This window comes from Chiloscyllium plagiosum, unplaced genomic scaffold (genome assembly GCF_037043375.1).
Source record: "Chiloscyllium plagiosum isolate Xiang-an unplaced genomic scaffold, Cpla_swu_hap1 HiC_scaffold_9, whole genome shotgun sequence".
NCBI lineage: Eukaryota > Metazoa > Chordata > Chondrichthyes > Orectolobiformes > Hemiscylliidae > Chiloscyllium > Chiloscyllium plagiosum.
Window position 1 is genome coordinate 108,648,376 of NW_028270147.1, and position 25,437 is coordinate 108,673,812.

General features: G+C 45.3%; 1 protein-coding gene across 1 annotated transcript in view; it reads left to right on the forward strand.

Moving 5' to 3' along the window:
• Window positions 1–302: 302 nt before the first annotated feature.
• The window catches only part of LOC148149238 (immunoglobulin kappa light chain-like), a 417,092-nt gene continuing 391,957 nt past the window's right edge, over window positions 303–25,437 (forward strand). Inside the window, exons 1-2 of the mRNA XM_087990300.1 lie at window positions 303–365; window positions 552–881. Coding sequence (XP_087846426.1) covers window positions 317–365; window positions 552–881 — 379 coding nt within the window. The 5' untranslated portion in view covers window positions 303–316. The remainder of the gene's footprint in view (window positions 366–551; window positions 882–25,437) is intronic.

The following is a 25,437-nucleotide window of genomic DNA, read 5'->3' on the forward strand; positions in this document are numbered from 1 at the left end:
TGCAGTCAGACCTCCTCTCATCCTTCTCAACTCAAGTGAGTTCAGGTTCAGTTGAGGTAGACCCTGAGAGGAGAATCGAGGAATGTTTTTACCCAGAGGGTGGTGGGAGTCTGGAACTCACTGCCTGAAAGGCTGGTTGAGTCACAAACCATCGAGACATTGAAAGTGTGAGGGGCTGACGTGGCTCTCTCTGCCTGATTCCATTTACATACTGAGGAACACCCAGTCAGACTCTCACAGGCTGCAGCTTTATAAAGCAGAGCCCAGTGAAGGGAGAGTTTATCAGGAACCGGGCCCAGGGACAGGGGCACACACCATGATTTCACACATCCAGCTGATCTGGCCCCTGGCATTCTGTGTCACAGGTACAAATCTCTCTCCTTCCACCTTGAATCTTTAGCTGCTCTCCATTTCACTCCAATGCCACTGACTTGTGATTGAAGGGAAAATGCTGAAACCAGAGGAATGCTCAGTGTCTCCAACAATCTCTCATTTCGCAGTCTCTTTCTGTGACAGTTCTGACTTCACTGTGTTTCTCTCTGACCCCTCAGGTATCAGTGGGGACATCATCATGACCCAGTCACCCCCGGTGCTGTCAGTGGGACTGGGCCAGACCACAACCATCACCTGTACGGCCAGTCAAGATATTACAAATGACCTCAGCTGGTACCAGCAGCGAGAAGGACAGAAACCCTCTCTCCTGATCTATGAAGCAACAACTCGAAACACAGGAGTGTCCGAGCGATTCACTGGCAGTGGATATGGGACCAGTTTCACCCTGACAATCAGCAACGTTCAGAATGAGGATGTCGCTGACTATTACTGTAAGCAGCACAACAGGCGGCCTTGCACGTTCGGTAAAGGAACCAAGCTCAGACTGAGTAAGTCAACCTCAATCCTCCATTATTAACCCTTTCAATTTCTAAACACAATTTCTAATACACAAGTACTGAATTGTTGAAGGTGTTAGTGGGGAGCTGCAGTGAATGAAATGGTTGATTGAGGAGCACTGTGTCTAACAGGGTATCCAGCTGTATTTCTTTAATTCCATTGCCCCTTTAAGCAGCAAGATATAAGTCAGTAAGTTTTACTCACCGTGTGGAGGAGCTCTGTCCATTTGCAGCCTGTGGTCCCATTCCTGCAGCATGGAGTGAAATCAGTGAGTAGCCTCCTGCCAGTCTCAGTGTGACGGACACGGGCAGAGTTTGATGTGAGCTCTGGCTCCCTGTCCCAGTCTCTGATCTCTCTGACCTCAGCAGCAGCAGCAGCAGCAGCAGCACAGTGAGACACCGAGCTCCCACCTCCCACAGCTTTAACTCTGCTCAATCACACAGTTACAGAATTGTTACAGTGCACAAGGAGGCTATTCTGTCCATCCTGTCTGTACTGGCTCTCTGAATGAGCAATTTATCGAGTGTCATTCTCCTGCCTTCTCCCTGTCACCCTGCACATTGTTCCTTTTCAAATAACAGTCTCATTCCCTTCGGAATGTTTCAATTGAAGCTGCCTCCACCACACTCTCAGGCAGTGCATTCCACACCTTAACCACCCACTGGCTGAACATGTTGTTCCCCATCTCACTTATGTTACTTTTCCCAATTACTTTCAATCTGCGGTCTCTCAATCTCAATCCTTTCTCAATTGGGAACATTTTCTCCCTATTTACTATGTCCAGGCCCCTCCTGGTTTTAATTCCTCGAACAAATCTCCTCTCAGCCTTCTCCAAAGAAGACAGTCCCAAATTCTCCAATCAAACTTCATAACTGATGTTTCTCATCCCTGAAATGATCTTTGGGAATATTTTTTGCCATTTCTACAAAACGTCACCTCCTTCCTGAATTATTCACATTTTCTATGTCCCTCATGATTTTATAAACCTCTACAAGGTCACTCCTCAGACTCTTACACATCAGAGCAAAAAGTCTCAGATTTTCCAGCCTCTCATTGTCATGGAGTCATACAGCGTGGAAACAGACCTTTCAGTTCAACTTGTCCATGCTCACCAGATATCCTAAACTGACCTCATCCCATTTGCCAGCATTTGGCTTACATCCCTCTAAACCCTTCCTATCCATGTGCCCATCCCAATGTGTTTTAAATGCTGTAATTGTATCTGCCACCAACACTTTCTCTGGCAGCTCGATCCATACACATACCACCCCCTGTGTGACAAGTTACCCCTCAGGTCCCTTTTGAATGTTTTGCCTCTCACCTTAAACCTACGCCATCTTGTTTGGGACTCCCTTTCCCAAGGAAAAGACCTTGGATATGCACCCTGTCCATGCCCCTCATGGTTTTATACACATCTATAAGACCATCCCTCAGCCTTGAATGCTGCAGGAAAAATAGCCCCAGTTTCTTCAGCCTTTCCCTTTAGCTCAAACCTTCCAATTCCTGGCCATGTCCTTGTAAATTATTTCTGCAGCTTTTTAAGTTTAACAACATCCTTCCTATCGCAGAATGATCAGGATTGTTCACATTGTCCCCAAAGTGGCCTCACCAATCTCCTATACAGCTGCACCATGATGTCCCAACTCCTGTACTCAATGCAGTGACCAATAAAGGCAAGTGTACCCAACACCTTCTCCATCGCCCTGTCTCCCTGTGGTTCCACTGTCAAGGAATAATGCACCTGCATCTTCACCCCTAGGTCTCTGTGTTCAGCAACACTCCACAGGGGCCTCCCATTACCTGTACAAGTCCTGCCCTGGTTTGCCTTTCCAAAATGCAACATCTCACATTTATCTAAACTGAACTCCATTTGCCACACCTCTGCCCATTGCCCCATCTGATCAAGGTCCCACTGTACCCTGAAATGATTTTCTTCACTATCTACTGTCCCGCCAATTTTGATGTCATCTACAAACTTACTGAAACTCCTATATTCACATCCAAATCATTTCTTTAAATGACAAAAGCAGTGAACCCAACACCAATGCCTGTGGCACACAGCTATTCACAGATCTCCAGTCTGAAAAACACTTTACCACCACTCTCTGTCTCCTATTTTCAATCCAATGTTTTTACCCCAATGGCTCACTCCCTCTGGATCCCATGTGGTCTAACCTTACTGACCAGTCTATCATGTGGAACCTTGTCAAACACTTTACTAAAGTCCATATAGATAATGTTTACTGTTCTGCCTTCATCAATCTTCTTTGTCACCTCCTCAATCAAATTCAGGAGACATGAATTCCTATGCATAGAACCACATTGATTATCCAAAGAATGTAAATCCTATCCCACAGAATCCACTCCAACATCTTACCCAGCACTGACATCAGGCTCACTGGTCTATAGTTCCCTGGCTTTTCCTTACAGTCTTTCTCAAATAATGGCATAACATTAGCCAACCTATCTGGTTCTCCAGCACCTTACCCATAATTGTCAGTGATACACATATCTCAGCAAGGGGCCCAGCAATCTCTTCCCTAGTTTCCCACAATGTTCTGGGATACACATGATCAGGTCCTAGGGTTTATCTATCTTTATGTGTTTTAAGATCTTTTGCGTCTCCTCATTTGTGTGTGGTCTCTTTTCAAGTCATCACTATTTTTCCAAATTCCCTAGCTTTCTCCACAGTAAATACTGACCTGAAATATTTGTTTGGGATCTCACCCATCTCTTGTGTCTTACCAAAATACAGCACTCACATTTATCTGAATTAAACTCCATCTGCCATTCCTCAACCCACTGGCCCAGTTGGTCAAGATTCCATTGTATTCTTAGACAGCCTTCTTCACTGCCAATAATTAGATTAGATTCTCTACAGTGTGGAAACAGGCCCTTCAGCCCAACAAGTCCACACTGATCCTCCGAAGAGTAACCCACCCAGACCCATTTCCCCTTCTGTAATGCATCTAACACTATGGACAATTTAGCATGGACAATTCACCTGACCTGCACATCTTTGGACCAGAGGAGGAAACCACAGCACCCGGAGGAAACCCATACAGACATAGTGAGAATGTGCAAACTCCACTCACCCAAGGCTGGAATCGAACCTGGGACCCTGGTACTGTGAGGCTGCAGTGCTAACCACTGAGCCACCGTGCTGCCCCAGCGGAGCCACCACTGAGCCACCGATGCCTCCTGAAAATTCACCTGAACACATTCTCGCAACTCTGGCCCCTCTCTACCCATTACACTGCTGCTACTCCAAACTATATTCAGAAACTAAAGACCCCCATTCTCATCATTCTCATCAGAATTCTGAACTGAATCCTGGTTGGACAGTGGGATGCACTCAGGGGATTCCTGTACTAGCTTCCTGGTCCTGTTGGACTGTCTGCTGCTCCCCCATTCCCTCTCTCCCTGCATACTCTGAAGCTGCAGAGTGACCACATCTAGAAACGTGCTCTCCACGGAGCTCTCAGCCTCATGGACGCTCCGCACTGACACCTGCTGCTGCTCAAGCTCCAAAACCTGGAGCTCCAACTGCTGTCACTGACCACACTTCCTGTACTCATGGTATTCCAGGAGCGGGGAAACATTCTGATGTTCCCACATGGATGCACACTCTTTCCACTTTTGTATTATCTCTTTGCAGATTTCTGATGACAAACAGCTACAGCAGGGCTCACAGTCCAGTGGGTTCAGTGTTCCAGGGGTTTGGGGAAACTCTCCAGAAAGCTTTAAGAAACAGGAGCAGAAATCAGCCATTCAGCCCATGGAATCTGCTCTGCCATTTGATCTTGGCAGATATGCTTCTCACCCTCATTCTCCTACCTGCTCCTCAGGAACCTTCCATCCCCTTAACAATCATGAACCTATCTATCTTTGTCTTAAATACGCTCAGTGACTTGGGTTCCACTGCCCTCTGTAACAATGAGTTCCACAGATTCTCCACCGTCTGGCTGAAGAAATTCCTCCTCATCCCAGCTCTAAAGGGTCGGCCCTTCATTCTGAGGCTGTGCCTTGGTTACCTAGTCTCTCCTGTATTTGGAAACATCTTCTCTGCATCCACTCTATCCAGGCCTATCAGTATTCTGTAAATTTCAATAAGATCCCTCCTCATCCTTCTAAACTCCATCGAGTACAGACCCAGAGTCCTCAACCACGCCTCATATGACAAGCCCTTCATCCCCAGGATCATTCTTGTAAATCCCTCCAATGCCAGCACATTGTTTCTTAGAATATGGGTCCCAAAACTGCTCACAATATTCCAAATTCAGTCTGAACAGAGCCTTACACAGCCTCAGCAGTACATCTCTGCCCTTGTATTCTAGCCATATTGAAATGAATGCTAACATTTCATTTGCTTTCCCAAGCACAAACTGGATCTGCCTGTTAACCTTAAGAGAAACCTGAATGAGGTTTGTGCTTTAAATCTCCAAAGGCTTTCCTTATTTAGAAAATACCTCCACACCCTGACTCCATTGATTCCTGGAAGATCATCACCAATGTCCCCACAATCTCCTCAGTGATCTCCTTCAGAACACACAGGTGTGGTTCAACCAGTCTGGGTGAGTTATCCACATTCAGACCTTTCAGCTTCCCCAGTACCTCCTCCTTAGTGATGGCCACTACACTCCCCTCTGCCCCCTGATAGTCTTGAAGTACTGGGACATTGCTGGTGTTTTCCATTGTGCAGACTGATGTAATGTATGGATTCAATTCCTTTTTCTTCATTTTCCTATTATTCTTTTTCCAATGTCTATTTCTGCCTCCCTCTTCATTTTTATATATCTGATGAAACTCTTGCAATCTTCTTTTATATTACTGGTTCGCTTTCCCTCCACATTTCAACTTCTGTCCCCTGAATGTTTTTTTTTTAGTTATCCTCCACAGGTTTTTAAAGACTTCCTAACCCTCTGGCTTCCCACTATTCTCCACCACATTGTATGCCTTTTCCTTTTGCTTTTATGCTGTCCTTGACCTCCCTCATCAGCCATGGTTGCCTTGTCCTCTCCTTAGTCTGTTTCTTCTTTTTCAGGAGGAATTCCTACTCTGCTTCTTGAATTACCGCCAGAAACTCTGCTGTTTGCTGCCCCACCATCTTACCTGCTCGGCTCCCCTTCCAATCAACTCTGATCAACTCCTTCCTCATGTCTTTGTACTTAACTTTACTCAATTGAAATACTGTTCCATCTGATTGCAGCTTTTCCCTCTCAAACTACAGGGGGAATTCTATCATATTATGGTCACTTATCCAGAGGGATACTTTCAACTTCAGCTCACTAATCAAATTGGCCTCATTACACATCACTGAATCCAAAACTGCCTGTTCCAAATGATCAACCACAAGCTGTTTCAAAAACCATCTTGTAGACATTCCATGAAATCCTTTTGTTGAGATGTGCTACCCAGTCCACCTATCCATTGAAGTCTGTCATAACATTTTGTATTTGGCTTTTCTGTCTCCAGTTCCAAACTTCCAGCTCAGCACTGTCTCCATAACTTGCCCGACCTGCCTATCTTCTTTTCCACCTATCCACTCCATCCTCCCACCCCCTATTGAACTCTATGCTACTTTACCCCCACCTCCACCCTCCTCTCACTTTTCTCTCCACCCTTCAGGCTGTCTGCCTGTATTCCTGATGAAGGGCTTTTGCCCAAAACGTTGATTTTACTGCTCCTCAGATGCTACCTGAACTGCTGTGCCAATCCAGCACCACTCTAATCTAGAATCTGGTTTCCAGCATCTGCAGTCATTGTTTTTACCCTTTTCTGTCTCCTGATAGATTTCCTTCCCCACACCCTGGTTACTGCTTGGAGACCTGAACATAACTTGCATCAGATTCTTTATTTCTTGGGTTCCTCAACTCTACCCACACAGATTCTACACCTTCTGACTGTATCACTTCTTGCTATTGATTTAAAGTCATTTCTTACGAACAAGGCAACTCTTGCCCCTCTGCCCATCTGCCTGTCCTTTTGATAGGACATGTATCCTTGGATATTTAGTTCCCAGCCTGGATCCCCTTACAGCCATGTCTCTGTGATACCCACAACATCGTACCTGCCAGTTTCAATCTGCACTACAAGCCCATTGTGTATATTGTGTGCTTTTAAGTGCAACTCCCTCAGTCCTGCATTGACTGCCCTCCTTCCCATCATTGTCCCCTTATCTGCTGTGCTTTACGTTCGATACCTGATCCTTTCCACACTCTCTGTCCCATTATGTCTTCTGGAAACTTGAATAACCTCTCCTGAGCCCTCCTCCACTTTAATTAGTTTTTATTCCTTGGAACCTCAATTGATCTTGATTAGTGGCATCATTTTGTCTCCCTTACTCAGAATGCTTCTTGCATTTAGATACAAACTCTTTAAGTTTGTTCTATTATTGATTTCCCTGCACTTTTAAGTTTCTTTTGATATTCAAACATTCCGTCCCTTCCTGTTATTTTCTGGTCACAATCAATCCCATCACGAACCAGCAATCCTCCCTTCTCCTTTACCTTCCATCTTCTCATTTTCCATCCAACTGAACCAAATTACTTTCTCTTTGGGTTGAGTTCAGGACAATATTTATTCTTGAACCAAAATCATGAATAATGCTCTTTGATCTCATTGCTTCTAGTGGGATCTTGTTGTGTAGAAATTGTCTGCCCCTTTCCTGAAATTGCAACAGTGACTGGTTTTCAACCAAAGTGTAACTGTCTTTGGGAGAGTCTGAGGTAGTGAGGGCTTGATTGAAACACAATTAGAGTCACAGCGATGTACAGCATGGAAACAGACTCTTCAATCTGACTCATCCATGCCAACCACAGAGACATAGAGTCATAGTGTCAGAGAGATGTACAGCACAGAAATAGATCCTTCTGTGTAACTTGTCCATGCTGACAAGATAACCTAAATTAATCTAGTCCCATTTGTCAGCATTTGGCCCATATCCTTCTAAACCCTTCCTATTCATATACCCATCCAAATGCCTTTTAAATGTTATCATACCAGCCTCCACCACTTCCTCTGGCAGCTCATTCCAAAAATGTACCACCCTCTGCAGGAAAAAGTTATGCCTTAGTTCCCGTTTAAATTGTTCTCCTGATACTTTTCACCTGTGCTGTCTAGTTCTGGACTCCTTCACTATGATCAAAATATATTCTCTATTCACTTGATCAATGCCCCCGATGATGTTAGAAACCCGATATGGTCATCCCTCAGCCTCCAGCGATCCAGGGAAAATAGCCTCAGCCTGTTCAGCCTCTCCCGATCGCTCAAACCCTCCAACGTGGCAACATCCTTGGAAATCTTTTGTGAATCTTTTTAAGATTCCCAACATTTTTCCTACAGCAGGGAGGCCAGAATTCCACACAGTATTCCAAAAGGGGCCAAACAGCTCCTAACTCCAATACTCAATGCACTGCCCAATAAAGGAAAGCATGCCAAATGGCTTTGACACCCCCCCCCCCCCCTACCTGCAACTCCACTTTCAAGGAATTAATCTTTTTTGGGATGAACTGGGAGCCTTTCAGTTGTGCTTTTCCTAATCACCCTGTTCAGAAACAAACTTCTTTCTTTCACCCTCAACTACAACTAAGATAAAGGAGGTGATGATTTAATGGTACTATTGCTGAGTTGTTCATCCGGAGATCCAGATTAATGTTCTGGGGACCAGGGTTAGAATCCTGCCACAGCAGATGGTGGAATGTGAATTCAATAAAAAAATCTGCAATTAAGTGACTAATGACAACCATGAAACAATTGTTGATTGTCAGGAAAAAGCCATCTGATTCCTTAATGTCCTTTAGGGAAGGAAACTGCCATCCTTACCATGTGACTCCAGACCCACAGCAATGTGGTTGACTCTAAACTGCCCTTTGGGTGATTAGGGATGTGCAATAAATGCTGATCCTGCCAGTGACACTCACATCCCAAGAAGCAATTTAAACAATGCCTGTATATTTATGGGGTTTGTTAGGTATTGGCTACAAATGTTCAAACATTTTGTCAGTGAATATTCTGAGAGTTGAAATCCCTTCAAATGGCAGAGATTAAAATTGTTTCTCTTGTCTTTCAGGCCGTGAGAACTCTCGCCCAAGCTGACCCTGCTGCCCCCCACCCCGGACCAGGTCAATGCCAAGGGCACTGCCACCCTGGTGTGCCTTGCCAATCACTTCTATCCCGATGAGCTGGAGGTGCAGTGGAAGAAGGATGGTGCAGTCATTTTGGACGGGGTTCAGACCAGCAACTACCTGCGAGCTTCGGACAGCACCTACAGTGTCAGCAGTCTGCTGACCCTCTCTGAGTCTGACTGGGAGTCCAACGCTCGCTTCTCCTGTGCCCTCACCCACGTGACTCTCTCCTCTCCCCTTAACAAGAGCATCAGGAGATCAGAATGTGTGTAGAGTGTTGGAGACAGTCCACAGAGGAGACACAACTTTAAATAGGACAGGGCTGAGCTGGCAGGACAAAGATCATTGTCAGCACTGAATTTCAACTCTCTTCCTTCTCAGGACTGGCTCGGAGACATTTCTGAGGTTCAGGGGTTAAGGCAGTTCATTAGGACACAGAGCTTTACGCTGTGTCAAACCTCATGCTGTCCCTATTCTGGGAGTGTTTGATTGGGACAGGGTTGATTTGTGATGCCAAGTAAAATCTCTTGAAGTTGCTGGAGACTGTCAGCTGTACAAAACAATGTGAACCTCAGAAGTCTCTGATTCAGTAAAACAGACCTCCTTCCTGCTCAGCCGCCAGTTCCAATTTAAGGTTTTGTCACTGTTTAAAGGGACAGGATTCTCATGATATTGAGAAAATCTCCTCAAGTGTTTTCCTCAAGCTCCATTGTGGCTGTGAATTTGTGCAGCTTCCTCTGTCTGGGCTGTTAATTGCAGTCTGTTTTCTGTCAATGTCAATCTGGAAAAAGGAATAAAGATGAAGAAGATTCAGTCTCTGTCTCTGTGTGCTTTGGAGATTGACCACTCCATTCAGCCGATTGGCTGCATTTCAGCATGACATTGCCACAATTGGCTGTTCGCCTGTCAATCAATGTCACATCCGTTGTAGAGGATACTGACAGCCAATCATCAATCACTTTCAAATGATCCCTTTGATCTGGAATCATTGGAGGTTACAAGATTCCAAACAGATGTCCATTAATGCCCACCTGGACCATCTCTGACACCTCCCTCCCATTCCTGGACCTCTCCATCTCCATTAATGATGACCGACCTGACACTGACATTTTTTACAAACCCACCGACACCGAGCATTCCACCTCTTCCCAACCTCCCTCTTGTAAAAATGCCATCCCGTATTCCCAATTCCTCCGCCTCCGCCATATTTGCTCCCAGAAGGACCAGTTCCACCACAGAACACACCAGATGGCCTTTTCTTTAGAGACCGCAATTTCCCTTCCATGTGGTCAAAGATGTGCTCCAACGCATCTCATCCACATCCCACCCCTCTGCCCTAAATCCCCACCCCTCCAACCATAACAAGGACAGAACCCTCCTGGTGCTCACCTTCCACCCTACCAACCTTCGCATAAATCACATCATCCAACACCATTTCTGCCACCTCCAAACGGACTCCACCACCAGGGATATATTGCCCTCCCGACCCATTCCTGCTTTCTGCAAAGACCGTTCCCTCCGTGACTACCTGGTCAGGTCCACGTCCCCCAATAACCCACCTTCCCTTCTACCGCAGGAATTGCAAAACCTGCACCCACACCTCCTCCCTCACCTCTATCTAAGGCCCCAAAGGAGCCTTACATATCCACCAATGTCATGTATTGTATCCGTTGCTCCCGATGCAGTCTCCTCTACACTGGGGAGACTGGACGCCTCCTCGCAGAGCGCTTTAGGGGACATCTCCGGGACAACCACACCAATTAACCCCACTGCCCTGTGGCCCAACATTTCAACTCCCCCTCCCACTCTGCCAAGGACATGCAGGTCCTGGGCCTCCTCCACTGTTGGTCCCTCGTCACCCGACGCCTGGAAGAAGAACGCCTCATCTTCCACCTCGGAACACTTCAATCCCATGGCATCAATGTGGATTTCATCGGTTTCCTCATTTCCCCTCCCCCCACCTCACCTCACCTCCAACCTTCCAGCTCAGCACCATCCTCATGACCTGTCCTACCTACTTATCTTTCTTTCCACCTATCCACTCCACCCTTCTCTCTGACCTATCACCTCCATCCCAACCCCCATTCACCTATTGTACTCTATGCTACTTTCTCTCCACCCTCTCTCATTTATCTCTCCACTCTGCAGACATCCTGCCTGTATTCCTGATGAAACACTTTTGCCCAAAATGTTGATTTTCCTGCTCCTTGGATGTTGCCTAACCTGCTGTGCTTTTCCAGCACCACTCTGATCTAGACTCTGGTTTCCAGCATCTGCAGTCCTTGTTTTTACCTACAGCCAGAAAGTTGTGAGGACTCCATAATTACAATCATAGGCATTCCCTCTTCACTCTGTGGTCCAGGCTCAGGTGCTGGGATTGCACTCTGCACTCTTTGCTGCATGCTGTGTTGTACCTGAAGTGATCTTAGGTCAATCACTGACACTGCAGGCTGCGTGTCCCTCTGAGTGCAGGTGTATTACATAATGCTGCCTGTAGGTGTCGCTCTGAGTGTGGGTGTGTTATTCAGAGAGACATCTACAGGCAGCATTGACTGTGAGCATGTTACTCAGTGCTGCCTGACTCTCTGAGTGTGTGTTACTCAGTGTTGCCTGTAGGTGTCTGTGTGTGTATGTGTGTGTGTTATTCTGCAATGGCTGTAGGCAGTGTAATGATTTGGAGATGCCGGTGTTGGACTGGGGTGTACAAAGTTAAAAATCTCACAACACCAGGTTATAGTCTAACAGGTTTAGTTGGAAGCACACTAGCTTTCGGAGCGCCGCTCCTTCATCAAGAGGGTGCCCTCCCAACCACCTGATGATGGAGTGGCGCTCCGAAAGCTAGTGTACTTTCAATTAAACCTGTGGGACGATAACCAGGTGTTGTGTGATTTTTAACTTTGTATCTCAATGAATGAGAATGGGCCAAAGGGCCTTTTCTGTGCTGTATCAATCTATGCTCCATGCTGAGAGGGCAGTGCAGGTTAATGGTGACTAGGTTAGACAGTTCCAAGATGGCAAACTCATCATCAAGGGTCAGAGGAATTGGCTCAAACTTCAGTGAAGTCCCAACTAAGTGCTTGGGAGGAGGGTCAAGGCTAATGGAGGCAAAGTCAATGGAGACTGAGTGAGGGCGCAGGCTGCTGACTGGAATCTCAAGGGGTAGTGCTTATTTTTTTCCCCAGCACCCATGGTGTGTGTGTGCAGGTGTGAGACACAGTGAAAGACACAAAGTGCACGAATCTTTATTCAATTTCCACCACCAGAAAGATAGGAAAACACCCGGGTGGCCAGTGACAAACACTGCCCTTCACATCAAAGGACAGTGCTGTGTGGGCTCCCCTTTTTTTTTTAACCCCCACACTACCATCTAAGTGCGGTAGTGCTTATTTTATCCCCAACACCCATGGTGTGTGTGTGTGCAGGTGTGAGACACAGTGAAAGACACAAAGTGCACAAACCTTTATTCAATTTCCACCACCAGGAAGATAGGAAAACACCCGGGTGGCCAGTGACAAACACTGCCCTTCACATCAAAGGACAGTGCTGTGTGGGCTCCTCTTTTTTTTTTACTGCCCTTCACATCAAAGTGTGATGCTGTGTGAATCTCCTGGTTATTTTTTTTTTCTCTTTCTTTTTTTTCTTTCTTTCTGTTTTTTCTTATTTTAAACCCCCACACTACCACCTAAGTGCGGTAGTGCTTATTTTATCCACAGCACCCATGGTGTGTGTGTGCAGGTGTGAAACACAGTGAAAGACACAAAGTGCACCAATCTTTATTCAATTTCCACCACCAGGAAGATAGGAAAACACCCGGGTGGCCAGTGACAAACACTGCCCTTCACATCAAAGGACAGTGCTGTGTGGGCTCCTCTTTTTCTTTTTTTCTTTTTTTTTTTTTCCCAGGTGGCCAGTGATAAGCACTGACCTTCACATCAAAGGGCAGTGCTGTGTGAGATCTCCTGTTTATTTTTTATTTTTTTATTTTTTTTTTCTGGATTTTTTTTTTTTCTTTTTATTTAACCCCCACACTACCACCTAAGTGCGGTAGTGCTTATTTTATCCCCAGCACCCATGGTGTGTGTGTGCAGGTGTGAGACACAGTGAAAGACACAAAGTGCACCAATCTTTTATTCAATTTCCACCACCAGGAAGATAGGAAAACACCCGGGTGGCCAGTGACAAACACTGCCCTTCACATCAAAGGACAGTGCTGTGTGGGCTCCTCTTTTTATCTGTCAGCCAGGGCTCCCTGATTGGACAAGGTTAACAGCCCATCAAGGAACTCATATTTTATTGGGAAAAAAAAAATTATTGAACAAGGAGCACAAGAGCTAAACGACACAGGACAAAATGAATAGTTTCGTTACGAACGTCACAAATGAGATTTGGGAAATCAGATTTTCATTCTGGGTGATGGGAATCTGGAATGGACTGTCACAGATTCCACAGTGTGGAAACAGGCCATTTGGCAAAACAAGCCAACACCAACCCTCTGAAGACAGACTCCCCGAGACCCATTCCCCTGCCCATTTACTCAACTCTCCCCTGACTGACAGCTTCTTGATCACTGTGGCAATTTTAGAATGGCCAATTCACCTAAACTGCACATCGTTGGATTGTGGGAGGAAACTGGAGCACACGGAGGAAATCCTCACAGACACAGGGGGATTGTGTAAACTCCACAAAGACAGTCACCTCGGGCTGGAATCGAACCCAGGTCCCTGGTGCTGTGAGGCAGCAGTGCTAACCACTGAGCCACCATACCGCACATTAAAGAAAAGGACAAATAGTTGAGCTTTTGTTAAACTCCGTGAGCCTGACAGGATATAACTTATAAACACACAACCCTCTGTTAGTGAAGGTAGTGGAGGCTAGAAACCTTACAACCTTCAAAAATCATAACATTCAAGGATTTGGGATAAGTGCAGGAAATTGGGATTAGAGTGCCTTTAGTGGTAGTTATGTCAGTGCAGACTTAATGGGCCAAAGGGCCTTTTCTGTGCTGTATCAATCTATGCTCCATGCTGAGAGGGCAGTGCAGGTTAATGGTGACTAGGTTAGACAGTTCCAAGATGGCAAACTCATCATCAAGGGTCAGAGGAATTGGCTCAAGCTGCAGTGAAGTCCCACGTAAGTGCTTGGGAGGAGGGTCAAGGCTAATGGAGGCAAAGTCAATGGAGACTGAGTGAGGGCGCAGGCTGCTGACTGGAATCTCCAGGGGTTGCAGTGAGGCATGTGGGGACAAGAGGGGAGTGTGTAGGGAGGGAGTGCACTTCCAGTTGAAATGCGACCTTTGCCAGCAACAGCATGACCTTCAGCACCAGGGGGTGTCCCTGACTGTGTCAGGCTCACTGGCTGCTCTCTGTGTGATTCCACACAGCCACCCATGTAGTCACCATGCAAGGTCTTGATCTTGGCTACACTACTGTCTACACCACCATCTGCAATTACTGTCTGGACCTTCTGTCTACAACACCATCTGCTCCCACCATCTGGACCCTCTGTCTGCACCACCATCTGTACCCACTGTCTGCACCCAGTGTCCACAGCCACTGTCTAGTCCCTCTGTTTGCACCCACCATCTACACCCACTGTCTACACCGCTGTCTGCACCCTCAATCTACACCTCCCATCTTTCTGCTGTTGCGAGATTGTATCCAATGGTTCCATTGAGATTACTGCACCCGAAGCCTTAATTTTAGAACCGGCAATGATTGTCTTCTAACCCTGACCTACAAAGTCCGTGTTCCATGTAATGGAAAATTAACAAAATTAACATTTACTCTGAAATCTGAAAGACAGTGCTTGACTTAAATCAAAACTTTCTGACACTTTGCTGGAGTCTGCTGTCGAGGGACAGCTTGTCTCTGCGCAACTTTGTAAACATTCAACAAGAGAAAAATATAAGAACAGTATGTCCACAACAAGGGAATGAAAAGAATAACAACTCAAATCTTCACAGTCTTTGTCCTTGAGAGTGTGATAAGAAACAGTATAAGGTGAATATCTGAATTATGCTCATGGCCATTGCACAAGGCATTTTTGTCAAGTGCATGTGGTCCCTCCGCAATACAGAGGTTAAAAAAATTAATAAAGCTCTTTTTGGTTGCTCTTGCTAATAGTTGAGTCGAGTCAATTTAATTTAATTTCCACAACATTCCACAATGGGTTGATTAATATTGATTACTGAATGCTATTTGATTTCTGTGATGGCAGGCCTGACATGTAAGGAGAGGTTGAGTTGGTGAGGATTGTGTTCACTGGAGTTTAGGAGAATGAAGGAAGGGAATCTTGTGGAAAGCTATAAAATTGGAACAGGATGAGACAAATTAGATGGAAGAAGGATGTTCCCAATCGTGGGGGAGTCCAGAACCAGGGCTCATAGTTTAAGGTTAAGGGGAAAACTCTATAGGATAGAGATGAGAAAAAATGTTTTCACTCAGAGAGTGGTGAGCCTGTGGAATTCTGACACAGAAAGTGGTTGAGGCCAAAACATTATGTTTTCAAGAAGTAGATAGATATAGCTCTTGTGGCTAAAGAATCAAGGGATATGGGAGTAGAGAGGGATTACAGTATATTGCTCATTGATCAGCCACAATCATTTTGAATGGCATAGCAGGCTGGAGGGGCCAAATGGCCTACTCCTGCTCCTATCCTCCTGGGTCAAAAAAATGCATTCACCGTAATCTTCTGACCCCTGGTCTTAAACAGGTCTGGGTGAGGAGCGGAGGCTGCAGAGCAGTGTGAGAGGTCAGGAGTGGAGAGAGGGAGAACAGTGTGAGGGTGAGAAATGGAGGCTGGAGCAGGAAGACGCTTGTGTTCTGGAAAGCAGCACAAATAGGGAAGAGATCCAAGAGCTGATAGGAATAGTCTCCATGCTTCTTAACATTAGCTTTATGGTGGGAAAGAGAATAAATCAGGAGATAATGATGGCCTGTAACTAAGGCTGCTCATTAATTACAAATGACTTTTATCCTCAAGTTGATTATTTATGGTCAGAATTTTCTTTTTCATTCATTGACAGGATGAGAGTGTCACTGATTCACACAGCATTTATTGCCCACCCCTAATTGCCCCAGAGGGCAGTTAACAGTCGTCCACATTGCTGTGGGATTTGATTCCCATGTAGGCCAGACCAGGTAAGGATGGCAGTTCCCTTCCCTAAAGGACATCAATGAACCTGATGGATTTTCCTGACAATCGACATAGGTTCGTGGTCATCGTTAGACTCTTAATTGCAGATTTTAAAAAAAACTGAATTCAAATTCCATCATCTGCCATGATGGGATTTTTGTTTGTGTCCCCAGAACCATATCTGGATCTCTGTGCATTAATCACAGAAGGTTAGTATGTAGGTACAGCAAGTCATCAGGAAAGCTCATAAAATGAGTCTGTTGTGAAGGGAAACTGAATGCAAGACTTCATTGAAACATGCAAGATCCTGAGGGGACTTGACTGGGTGGATGTGGAAAGCCTCTTGTGGGAGAATCCAGAACTAGGGATCACTGTTTAAAATGAAGGGAGAGTCTGTTCAAAACAGAGATTGGGAAACATATTTTTACTCTCAGAGGTTGTCAGTCTTTGAAATTCCCTTCCTTAAAAGGCAGTGGATGCAGAATTCAGAATCCCTCCAGTGTGGAAACAGGCCCTTCAGCCCAACAAATCCACCCAAACTAATCCAGACCCATTCCCCTACCCTATATTTACCCTAGGAAGAGGTAGATAGATTCTTGATGACTGAAGGGATTGAACATTGTGGTAGAATGTAGAGTTGATGTTAAAATCAGATCAACAATGATCTTATTGAATGGGTGAGCAGGGTCAAAGGGCCGAGAGGCCTACTTTTGTTCCCTGCCCATATGTTGCCTCATACACCTTCGCATGAACAAAGACTGTGCCTCGTATTTTCTACCTGCAGAGTAAGCTGTTTGTGCAATCGGCCTCATCTGCACAGTGTTTCCTCCAGCCTTTCACCAGGACAAGTTAAAGATAATGGTCCCATAATCAATTCATTAACTTTGTAAGTTGGTTTATTTAAAACAATAAAACACATTACAAGTCAAGAAGCAGACATGACAGCAAGCAAAAATAGGCAGCATGGAGGCTCAGTGGTTAGCACTGCTGTCTCACCGTGCCAGCGACCTGGGTTCAATTCCAGCCTTCGCCGACTGTCTGTATGGAGTTTACAAATTCTTCCTGTGTCTGTGTGGGTTTCCTCTGGGTGCTCTGGTTTGTCCCACAGTCCAAAGCTGTGCAGGTTGGGTGAATTGGTCATGCCAAATTGCCCATGGTGTTCAGAGATGTGTAGGTTAGGTGCAGTTGTCAGGGAAAATGTACAGTGAGTGGGATTCCACAATATTGTGATTCTGTGATACAAATGTAAGTTCCTGCTTTCCATTCTAGCCCTGAAGCATGCATGTGGTTCTGTCTCATATCCACTCAAGAGATGGCAACCCTTTGAAGACAGGAGCAGCCTCTATTCTTTTGGAAAGTACTTCTTCCACTCTGTGTCCTTCACAGCCTTGTAGACAGCAACAATGAGATCGGGAAATAACCCAAAGCTATAATCTTCTGGACTCTTCATTAAACTGTGGAACCTGAAAAATACAATTAATGTCCAAGTCAATGAAGATATTTCTCAGCAATCCCTAAATGCTGAGTTTTAGTACTCAGCAGGCCCCAGGAGTCAAAATAACTGAGTAGATCATTGCTCTGAATTGCTTATAAATGTCACCTTCACATTTCTGGAGGCTTTGATCAAAAAGGTTGTTTACCCCTCTCCAGTATACAGCTTAAAGTCAGCTTAAATTCCCAACCATCCAGCTGAGAGCAGAGCCTTGAACAAACTGGAACCTGTTCAGTGGGAGCACTGTCACTGCTGTCTCAGAAGCTTTGTCTATTTAAACCAGAGACTTCATCAGAGAGTCATTCGGCACGGAAACAGACGCTTCGGTTCAACTCATCCATGACAACCAGATATCCGAAATTAATCTCGTCCCATTTGCCAGGATTTGGCCCATATCCCTCAAAACCCTTCCTATTTATATACCCATCCAGGTGCCTTTTAAATGTTGTAATTGTACCAGCCACCACCACTTTCTCTGGCAGATCATGCCATGCATGCACCATCCTCTGCATGAAAACGTTGCCCCTTAGATCCCTTACAGATCCTTCCCCCTCACGTTAAACCTGTGCCCTCTAGTTTTGGACTCACATGCCCTGGGAAAAGACCTTGGCTATTCACCTTATCGATGCCTCTCCTGATTTTATAAACCTCTATCAGGTCACCCCTCAGCCTCCACCGCTCCAGGGAAAATAGCCCCCGTCTATTCAGCCTCTCCCTACAGCTCAAACCCTCCAACCCCGGCAACATCCTTGCAAATCTTTTTTGCCACCTTTCAAGTTGTTCAACATTGTTCCTGTAGCAGGAAGACCAGAACGGAGCCCTGTATTCTCAAGGTGTCCTGACCAAGGGCCGCTTTGGGTGACAGCCAGAACATGGCAGCCAGAACTCTCTCTTTTGTGGGAACAAGAGAGACTCACAATTGGTGTGTTACCTCCCAATACCAGGGTACGTGATGTCTCTGATCATGTTTTTGGGATTCTTGAGGGGGAGGGGGTGCAGCCCCAATTCGTGGTCCACCCAGGCACCAACGACATAGGTAGGAAGAAAGATGGGGATTTAAGACAGGAATTCAGGGAACTAGAGTAGAAGCTTAGAGCTAGAACAAACAGAGTTGTTGTCTCTGGTTTGTCGCCCGTGCTAAATGTTAGTGAAGCAAGGAACAGGGAGAGAGTGGAGCTGAACACGTGGCTGCAGGGATGATGCAGGAGGGAGTGTTTTGGATTCTTGGAAAAGTGGAGCTCTTTCTGGGGAAGGTGGTCCCTCTACAAACAGGATGGTCTACACCTGAACCAGAGGGGTACCAATATCCTGGGTGAGAAAGTTTGATAATGGTCTTCGCAGGGGAGTTTAAACTAATGCAGCGGGGGATGGTAACCTGAATTGTAGTCCCAGTATACAGGAGGTTGAGGGTAGTGAGGTCAGGAATAGGTTTACAAGGTCGCACGATGGCACCGGAAATCAGAGTGTTGGTTTGAAATGTGTGTACTTCAACGCCAGAAGCATCCGGAATAAGGTGAACTTCCAGCATTGGTAGGTAACTGAGATTTCAACATTGTGGCCATTTCAGAGACATGGATAGAGGAGGGACAGGAATGGTTGTTGCAGGTTCCAGGCTTTTGATGTTTCAGCAAGAACAGAGAAGATGGTAAAAGAGGGAGGGGTGTGTTAATTAAGGGTAGTATTTCAGCAGCTGAGATAACATGTAAGGACACATCCACTAAAGTAGTTTTGGCTGAGGTTAGAAACAGGAAAGGAGAGGTCACCCTGTTGGGAGTTTTCTATAGGCCTCCAAATTGTTCCAGGGATGTTTGGAAAGGATGGCAAAGATGATTCTCGATAGGAGTGAGTGTAACAGGGTAGTTGTTATGGGGGACTTGAACTATAGAATTCCCAGTCAATGTTGGGGAAGTTAAAGTAATTTAGATGGGTCAGTTTTGTTCAATTTGTGGAGGAGGGTTTCCTGACACAGTATGTAGACAGGCCAATAAGCGGGGTGATGCCATATTGGATTTGATACTGGGGAATGAACCCGGCCAGGTGTTAGATTTGGAGGTCAGTGAACATTTTGGCGATAGTGACCACAATTCGGTTATGGTTGCAATAGCAGTGGACAGTGATAGGTATTTCCTGCAGGGAAAGAGGTATAACTGGGGGAAAGGCAATTATGATGTGATTAGGCAAGATTTAGGATGCATCGGATGGGGAAGGAAACTACAGTGGATGGATACACTTGAAATGTGGATCTTATTCAAGGAACAGTTACTGTGGCTCCTTGATAAGTGTATACTTATCAGGCAGGGAGGTAGTTGTTGAGAGATGGAGCCGTGGTTTACGAAAGCAGTTGAAGCTCTTGTCAAGAGGAAGAAAGCGGTTTATGCAAGGATGAGGCATGAAGGCTCAGTTTGGGGGCTTGAGAGTTATAAGTTAGCCAAAAAAGATCAAAAGAGAGGGCAACGAAGAGCCAGGAGAGGACAAGAGAAGTTGTTGACAGACAGGATCAAGGAAAATCCTAAGGCCTCCAGGAATTATAGAATGACTGGAGTAAGATGAGGGCCAATCTAAAGATAGTTGTGGTAAGTTGTATGTGGAATCTGAGGATATTGGGGAAGTGCTTAATGAATACTTTTCATCAGCATTCCCAATGGAAAAGGGCAATATTAGTGAGAATATGGAGATACAGGATACTAGATTAGATGGGATTGTGGTTGACAACGAGATGGTTTGAGCAATTTTGGAAGATCTGAAAACAGACAAGACAACTGGGCCGGATGGGATTTATCCTCAGATTCTCTGGGAAGCCAGGAGGAGATTGCAGAGCCTTTGGCTTTGATCTTTATGTCATCATTGTCAATAGGAGCAGTGCCAGAGGCCTGGAGAATAGCAAATGGTGATCCCTTGTTTAAGAAGGGGAGTCGAGACAACCCTGGTAATTATAGGCCAGTGAGTCTTACTTCGGTTGTGGGTAAGGTGTTGGAAAAGATTATAAGAGATAGGATTCATAATCATCTGGAAAGGAATAATTTGATTAGAGATAGTCAATGTGATTTTATGAAGGGCAGGTCGTGCCTAACTAACCTTGTTGAGTTCTTCGAGAAGGTGATAAAAATGGTGGATGAAGTTAAAGTGGTTGATGTAGTGTATATGGATTTCAGTAAGGCATTTGATAAGGTTTCACACGTTAGGGTATTACACAAAATACAGAGCTTTGTGACTGAAGGTGATTTAATGAATTGGATCAGAAATTAGTGAGCTGAAAGAAGACAGAGTGTGGTGGTTGATGGAAAATATTCATCCTGGAGCTCAGTTCCAGTTTTGTGCTGAGGCCACTGCTGTTTGACATGTTTATAAATGATCTGGATGTTGTTGCAGAAGGATGGGTTAGTAAATTTGCGGATGACACTAATGTAGGCAGAGTTGTAGATTGTGCTGAAAGATGTTGTGGGTTACAGAGGGTCATAGATAAGGTGCAGAGCTGGGCTGAGAAGTGGCAAATGGAGTTTAATGCAGAAAAGTGTGAGGTAGTTCACTTTGGAAGAGATAACAGGAATGCAGAGTACTGGGCTAATGGTAAAGTTATAAAATCAAGGGGGCTCCAGTGCACCTTTAAAAACAAACTGGGAATTCCATGAATGAGACTAAGGGAATGGCTGATATGGACAATAATTAGTTGTGTTAGTCTTCACAGTCAAAGAACAGCTTCCAGTCCGGGGAGGTTAGTAATGAATTGAAGACTGGAATTCACAAAACTTGATACGTGCCAGAAAACAGCATTGGAAAGCAAACAGCTCTAAAGGCCGACAGATCTTCAGGACCTCAGGGTTTTAAAGGAAGTGGGGGGGAGGGGGGTAGGTGAAGAAGTTTCAGAAGCTTTTCCCATCAGGTTCCAAAGCAGCAACCATTCCTTTAGTTTGGAAAATGTCTTGCTGTAACACCATGGGTACAAGAAAGATGAGAGAGGGAACCGAGGAAATTATATCCTGGTCAATCTAACATCTCTTTTGGGAGTTTCATTGGAATCTATAATTAACAGCCGAGAGAATGAACATGTGGAGAATTGGAAATGGCCCACACAGATTTGTGATGGGTAGGTTCTGACTGATGAACCAAATGCATAAACTTAAATAGTCGATAGGATGTATATCTTATCAACTTTCTGAAGTACTTAATTATTTCCCACAAAACAGCCTGCTGACCAAAGTTAAAACCCATGGGATTAAAGATGAATGTTTGACTTGGTTCGGAGGCTGGTTTAGTGACAGACAACAGAGAACGAAAGTGACGAGTGGTGTTCCACAAGGATTCTGTGCTGAAGCCTTAACTACTTACTGTATGTATTTATGAGAATCATAGTTCCACATTGACACAAAGACTGATGGAATAGTAAGCAGTGCAGATGGTCTTTTTGTTTTAAACTCACACTGAGGACATGAGTATTGCTGTGTGGGCCAGCATTTATTACACATTCCTAGTTGCTCTTGAGAATCATAGAATCATTATACAGTGTAGAAGCAGGCCATTCAGCCCATCAAGTTCACACCACCCACAAAAGAGCATCCCATCTGGACCAACTCCATCCCTCTAATGCTGCATTTCCCATGGCTAACCCACCAAGCCTGCACATCCCTAGACACTACATTTAATTTAGCATGGCGAATCTACTTAACGTACACATCTATTGACTGTGTGGAGGAAACTCACTCAGACATGGGGAAAATGTGCAAACACACACAGACAGTCTTCCCAAGGTGGAATTGAACCCAGGTCCTGATGCTGTGATATAGCAGCACTAACCACTGAGCCACAATCCTGCCCTTTGCAAGATGGTGCTGAGCTGCCTTCTTGAACCACTGCAGTCCATGTGCTGTAGATAAACCCACACTGCCCTAAGGGAGGGAATTCCAGGGTCTTGACCCAGCAACACTGAAGGAACAGTAAGATATTTTCAATCAGGATGCAATGTAGATTGGAAGGGAACTTGTAGGTGGTGGTGTTCTGTATATCTGCTGCTCTAGTCCTTCTAGGTGTAAATGGTCGTGGGTTGGGAAGGTGCTGTCTCAGGAGACTTGGTGAATATCTGCAGTGCATCTTGTAGATGGTGCACACGGCTGCTACTGAGTATCAGTGGTGGAGGGAGTGGATGTTTGTGGATGTAGTGCCAATCAAGCAGGTTGCTTTGTACTGGATGGTTTCAAGCTTCTTGACTGTTTTTGGAGCTGCACCTATCCAGGGAAGTGGAGAGTAACCCATCACACTCCTATTCAAAACGTAACTGATCTTTTCTTAATTCATTTCAAGGATTGGGCATCACTTGGTATGCCAGCATTTATTGCTCAGAATCAAATGGGGTGGCACAGTGGCTCACGCTGCTTCCCCACAGCGCAGGGACCGGGGTTTGATTCCACCCTTCGGCTGCGTGGAGTATGCATATTCTCCCTGTGTCTGCCTGGGTTCCGTCCAGGTGATCTGATTTCCTCCCACAATCCAAATATGTGTGAGTTAGGTGGATTAGCCATGGGAAAAGCAAGGTTATAGGGGATTGGGTTTGGGTGGGATGCTCTTTGGAGAGGCAGTATATGCTGAATGGCCTGTTTACACATTATTGGGGTTCTATGAATTTCTTCACTCAGAGGGTTTTGAGTCTTTCCCAGAGAGTTGATGATACTTCGTCATTTGAATAAATTCAAGATGGAGATCATCCACATGTGGGGAGGCAATGGCCTAGTGGTATCATCACGAGATTGTTAATCCAGAGAGCCAAGTCATGTTCTGGGGGACCTGGGTTCAAATTCTGGCAAGGCATTTAAATTCAAAAAAACTCTGAAATTAAGAGTCTATTAATGGCCATTGTTAGGGGCAAACCGCATTGGTCCCAACAATGTCCTTTAGATTGCTGTCCTTGCCCATACCGACTGACACATGACTGCAGACCCGCAGCAATGTTGAATCATAGAATTCCTACTGTGTGGAAGAAGACCATCAAGTCCAAGTAGCATTCCCCTCTCCTATTGCTGCAGCCCGACACTACTCACAGTCAATTCAGCTAAGCTGCACATCTTTGGACTGAGAATGGAAAACTGGAGCACCTGGAGGAAACCCACTCAGACATGGGGAGAATAAGCAAACTCCACATAATCACCTGAGGGTGAACTTGAACCCAGGTCCATAGCACTGTAAGGCAGACGTGCTAGCCACTGTGTCACCCATTCCTCATCTCTGATCTAAATGTCTAATCCCTTATTCCCAGACTGGGACTCTGCTTTAGAATCCCCATGTAAGGGCACATCCTTCCAAAATCTATCCTGTCAGGGCCCTGGAGAATTTAAAATGTTTCAGTGAAATCTCCTCCCAACCTGCTAAATTCCAGGGAATCCTGACCCAGTCCCCTCTCTCAAACATTAGACAATTCCCTCAACCCGTCACATGAACTGTTGCTGGGTTTGATCATCTCAGTAAGAGTTTCATGGAAGGAAGGAGAAAGAAAGACTCTTTCTGCTTTGAATCGATGCTAAAAATTTAATAAGCAGAAAAATATTGCCACCAAGTTTTGTTCACATACTCTTTCTTTTCATCAAAGTGCTGGGTGAGGTTTCTTATGAATTTCAGGAGGTCACTGGTGGTGTCCTTATATTCTTTATTCCTGCCTTGTCTTTTGTTCATGTCATTTAGGATAATGGAGTCAACCGAGAAGGAAATGAACAGCAGAATTTGTTTTCTCTGTTGATTAAATTCACCTTGCTTGCTCCTCTGAGCACCTGAAGAAGGGGCGATGCTCCAAAAGATTGTGTTTTCTAATAAACCTGTTAGACTATAATCTGGTGTCGTATGATTTTTGGCCTTGTGCTCTGATCACATTCGGGGTATTCCCATGAGCACTGAATGTTCTTGCTTCTCCAGGCCAGGAGGTGGCGATCTTGACAATGGATTTCACAATGGTCTCCATCAGAAAGGACTCAAATCAGGGACAGCGACCAGAGATTACAGGCCCAGCTCTTGCTCCTCACTCCCAGACCCGAACGCGATGGGCCCCCTGGGGTCCCAGGTACCGGTTGTTGTGTCTCGGGCCCTGTACATAATGCAAATGGTGTGACTGATCCTTCTGATTGTTCCCAACCTCACCAGGTCCCCACAGTCACTGAGATTATTTAAATACAGCCTTTGCCATATTGGGACCCTGATTGATGTGAGACAGGCTTAAATGGGTCAATAAGATTGAGGAGTTATAGACATAGATTGCCAAGTGGAAATCTAATGTTATGGCTCCAACAGAGACTGGGCGGGACTGAGGATTCCTGGGTACAAAGTAAAGATAGGAAAGAGGGAAAACTGCTAGAAGTGGTGGGATTGTTCTGGAACCAGACAGTGCTGACCAACCTTAGGCCCTGAGATATGATGCAAATGAAATTTGAACTGTGCTGGGCTTTAACTCACTGTTACCAGAGTAAAACAGGGATTACCCATTTCACAAGAGAGTAAATGGAACTAACAAACCAGGTGCATGTGAAACACTGTCCCCGTCCCTGAGAGAGGGGGGACAAGAACAGGGACATTCTCAGACAGAAAGGATGCTAAAAATGGTATCACCCTGAGAGTGAAGGGTGGGGTGGAGACAGTGACAGCGACACCCTCCCAGAGAGTGGGGAAAGTAACACTGACACATTTAAAACTGTATTATCACAAGTGAGAATTCAAACAGACACCCACTCCACCAAACAGTGTTGATGATGCACTGTCCTCATCAAAACACATTTGCAAACCTCTTCGTAACACATAAGGGGAGAGAAACATTGTAAAATG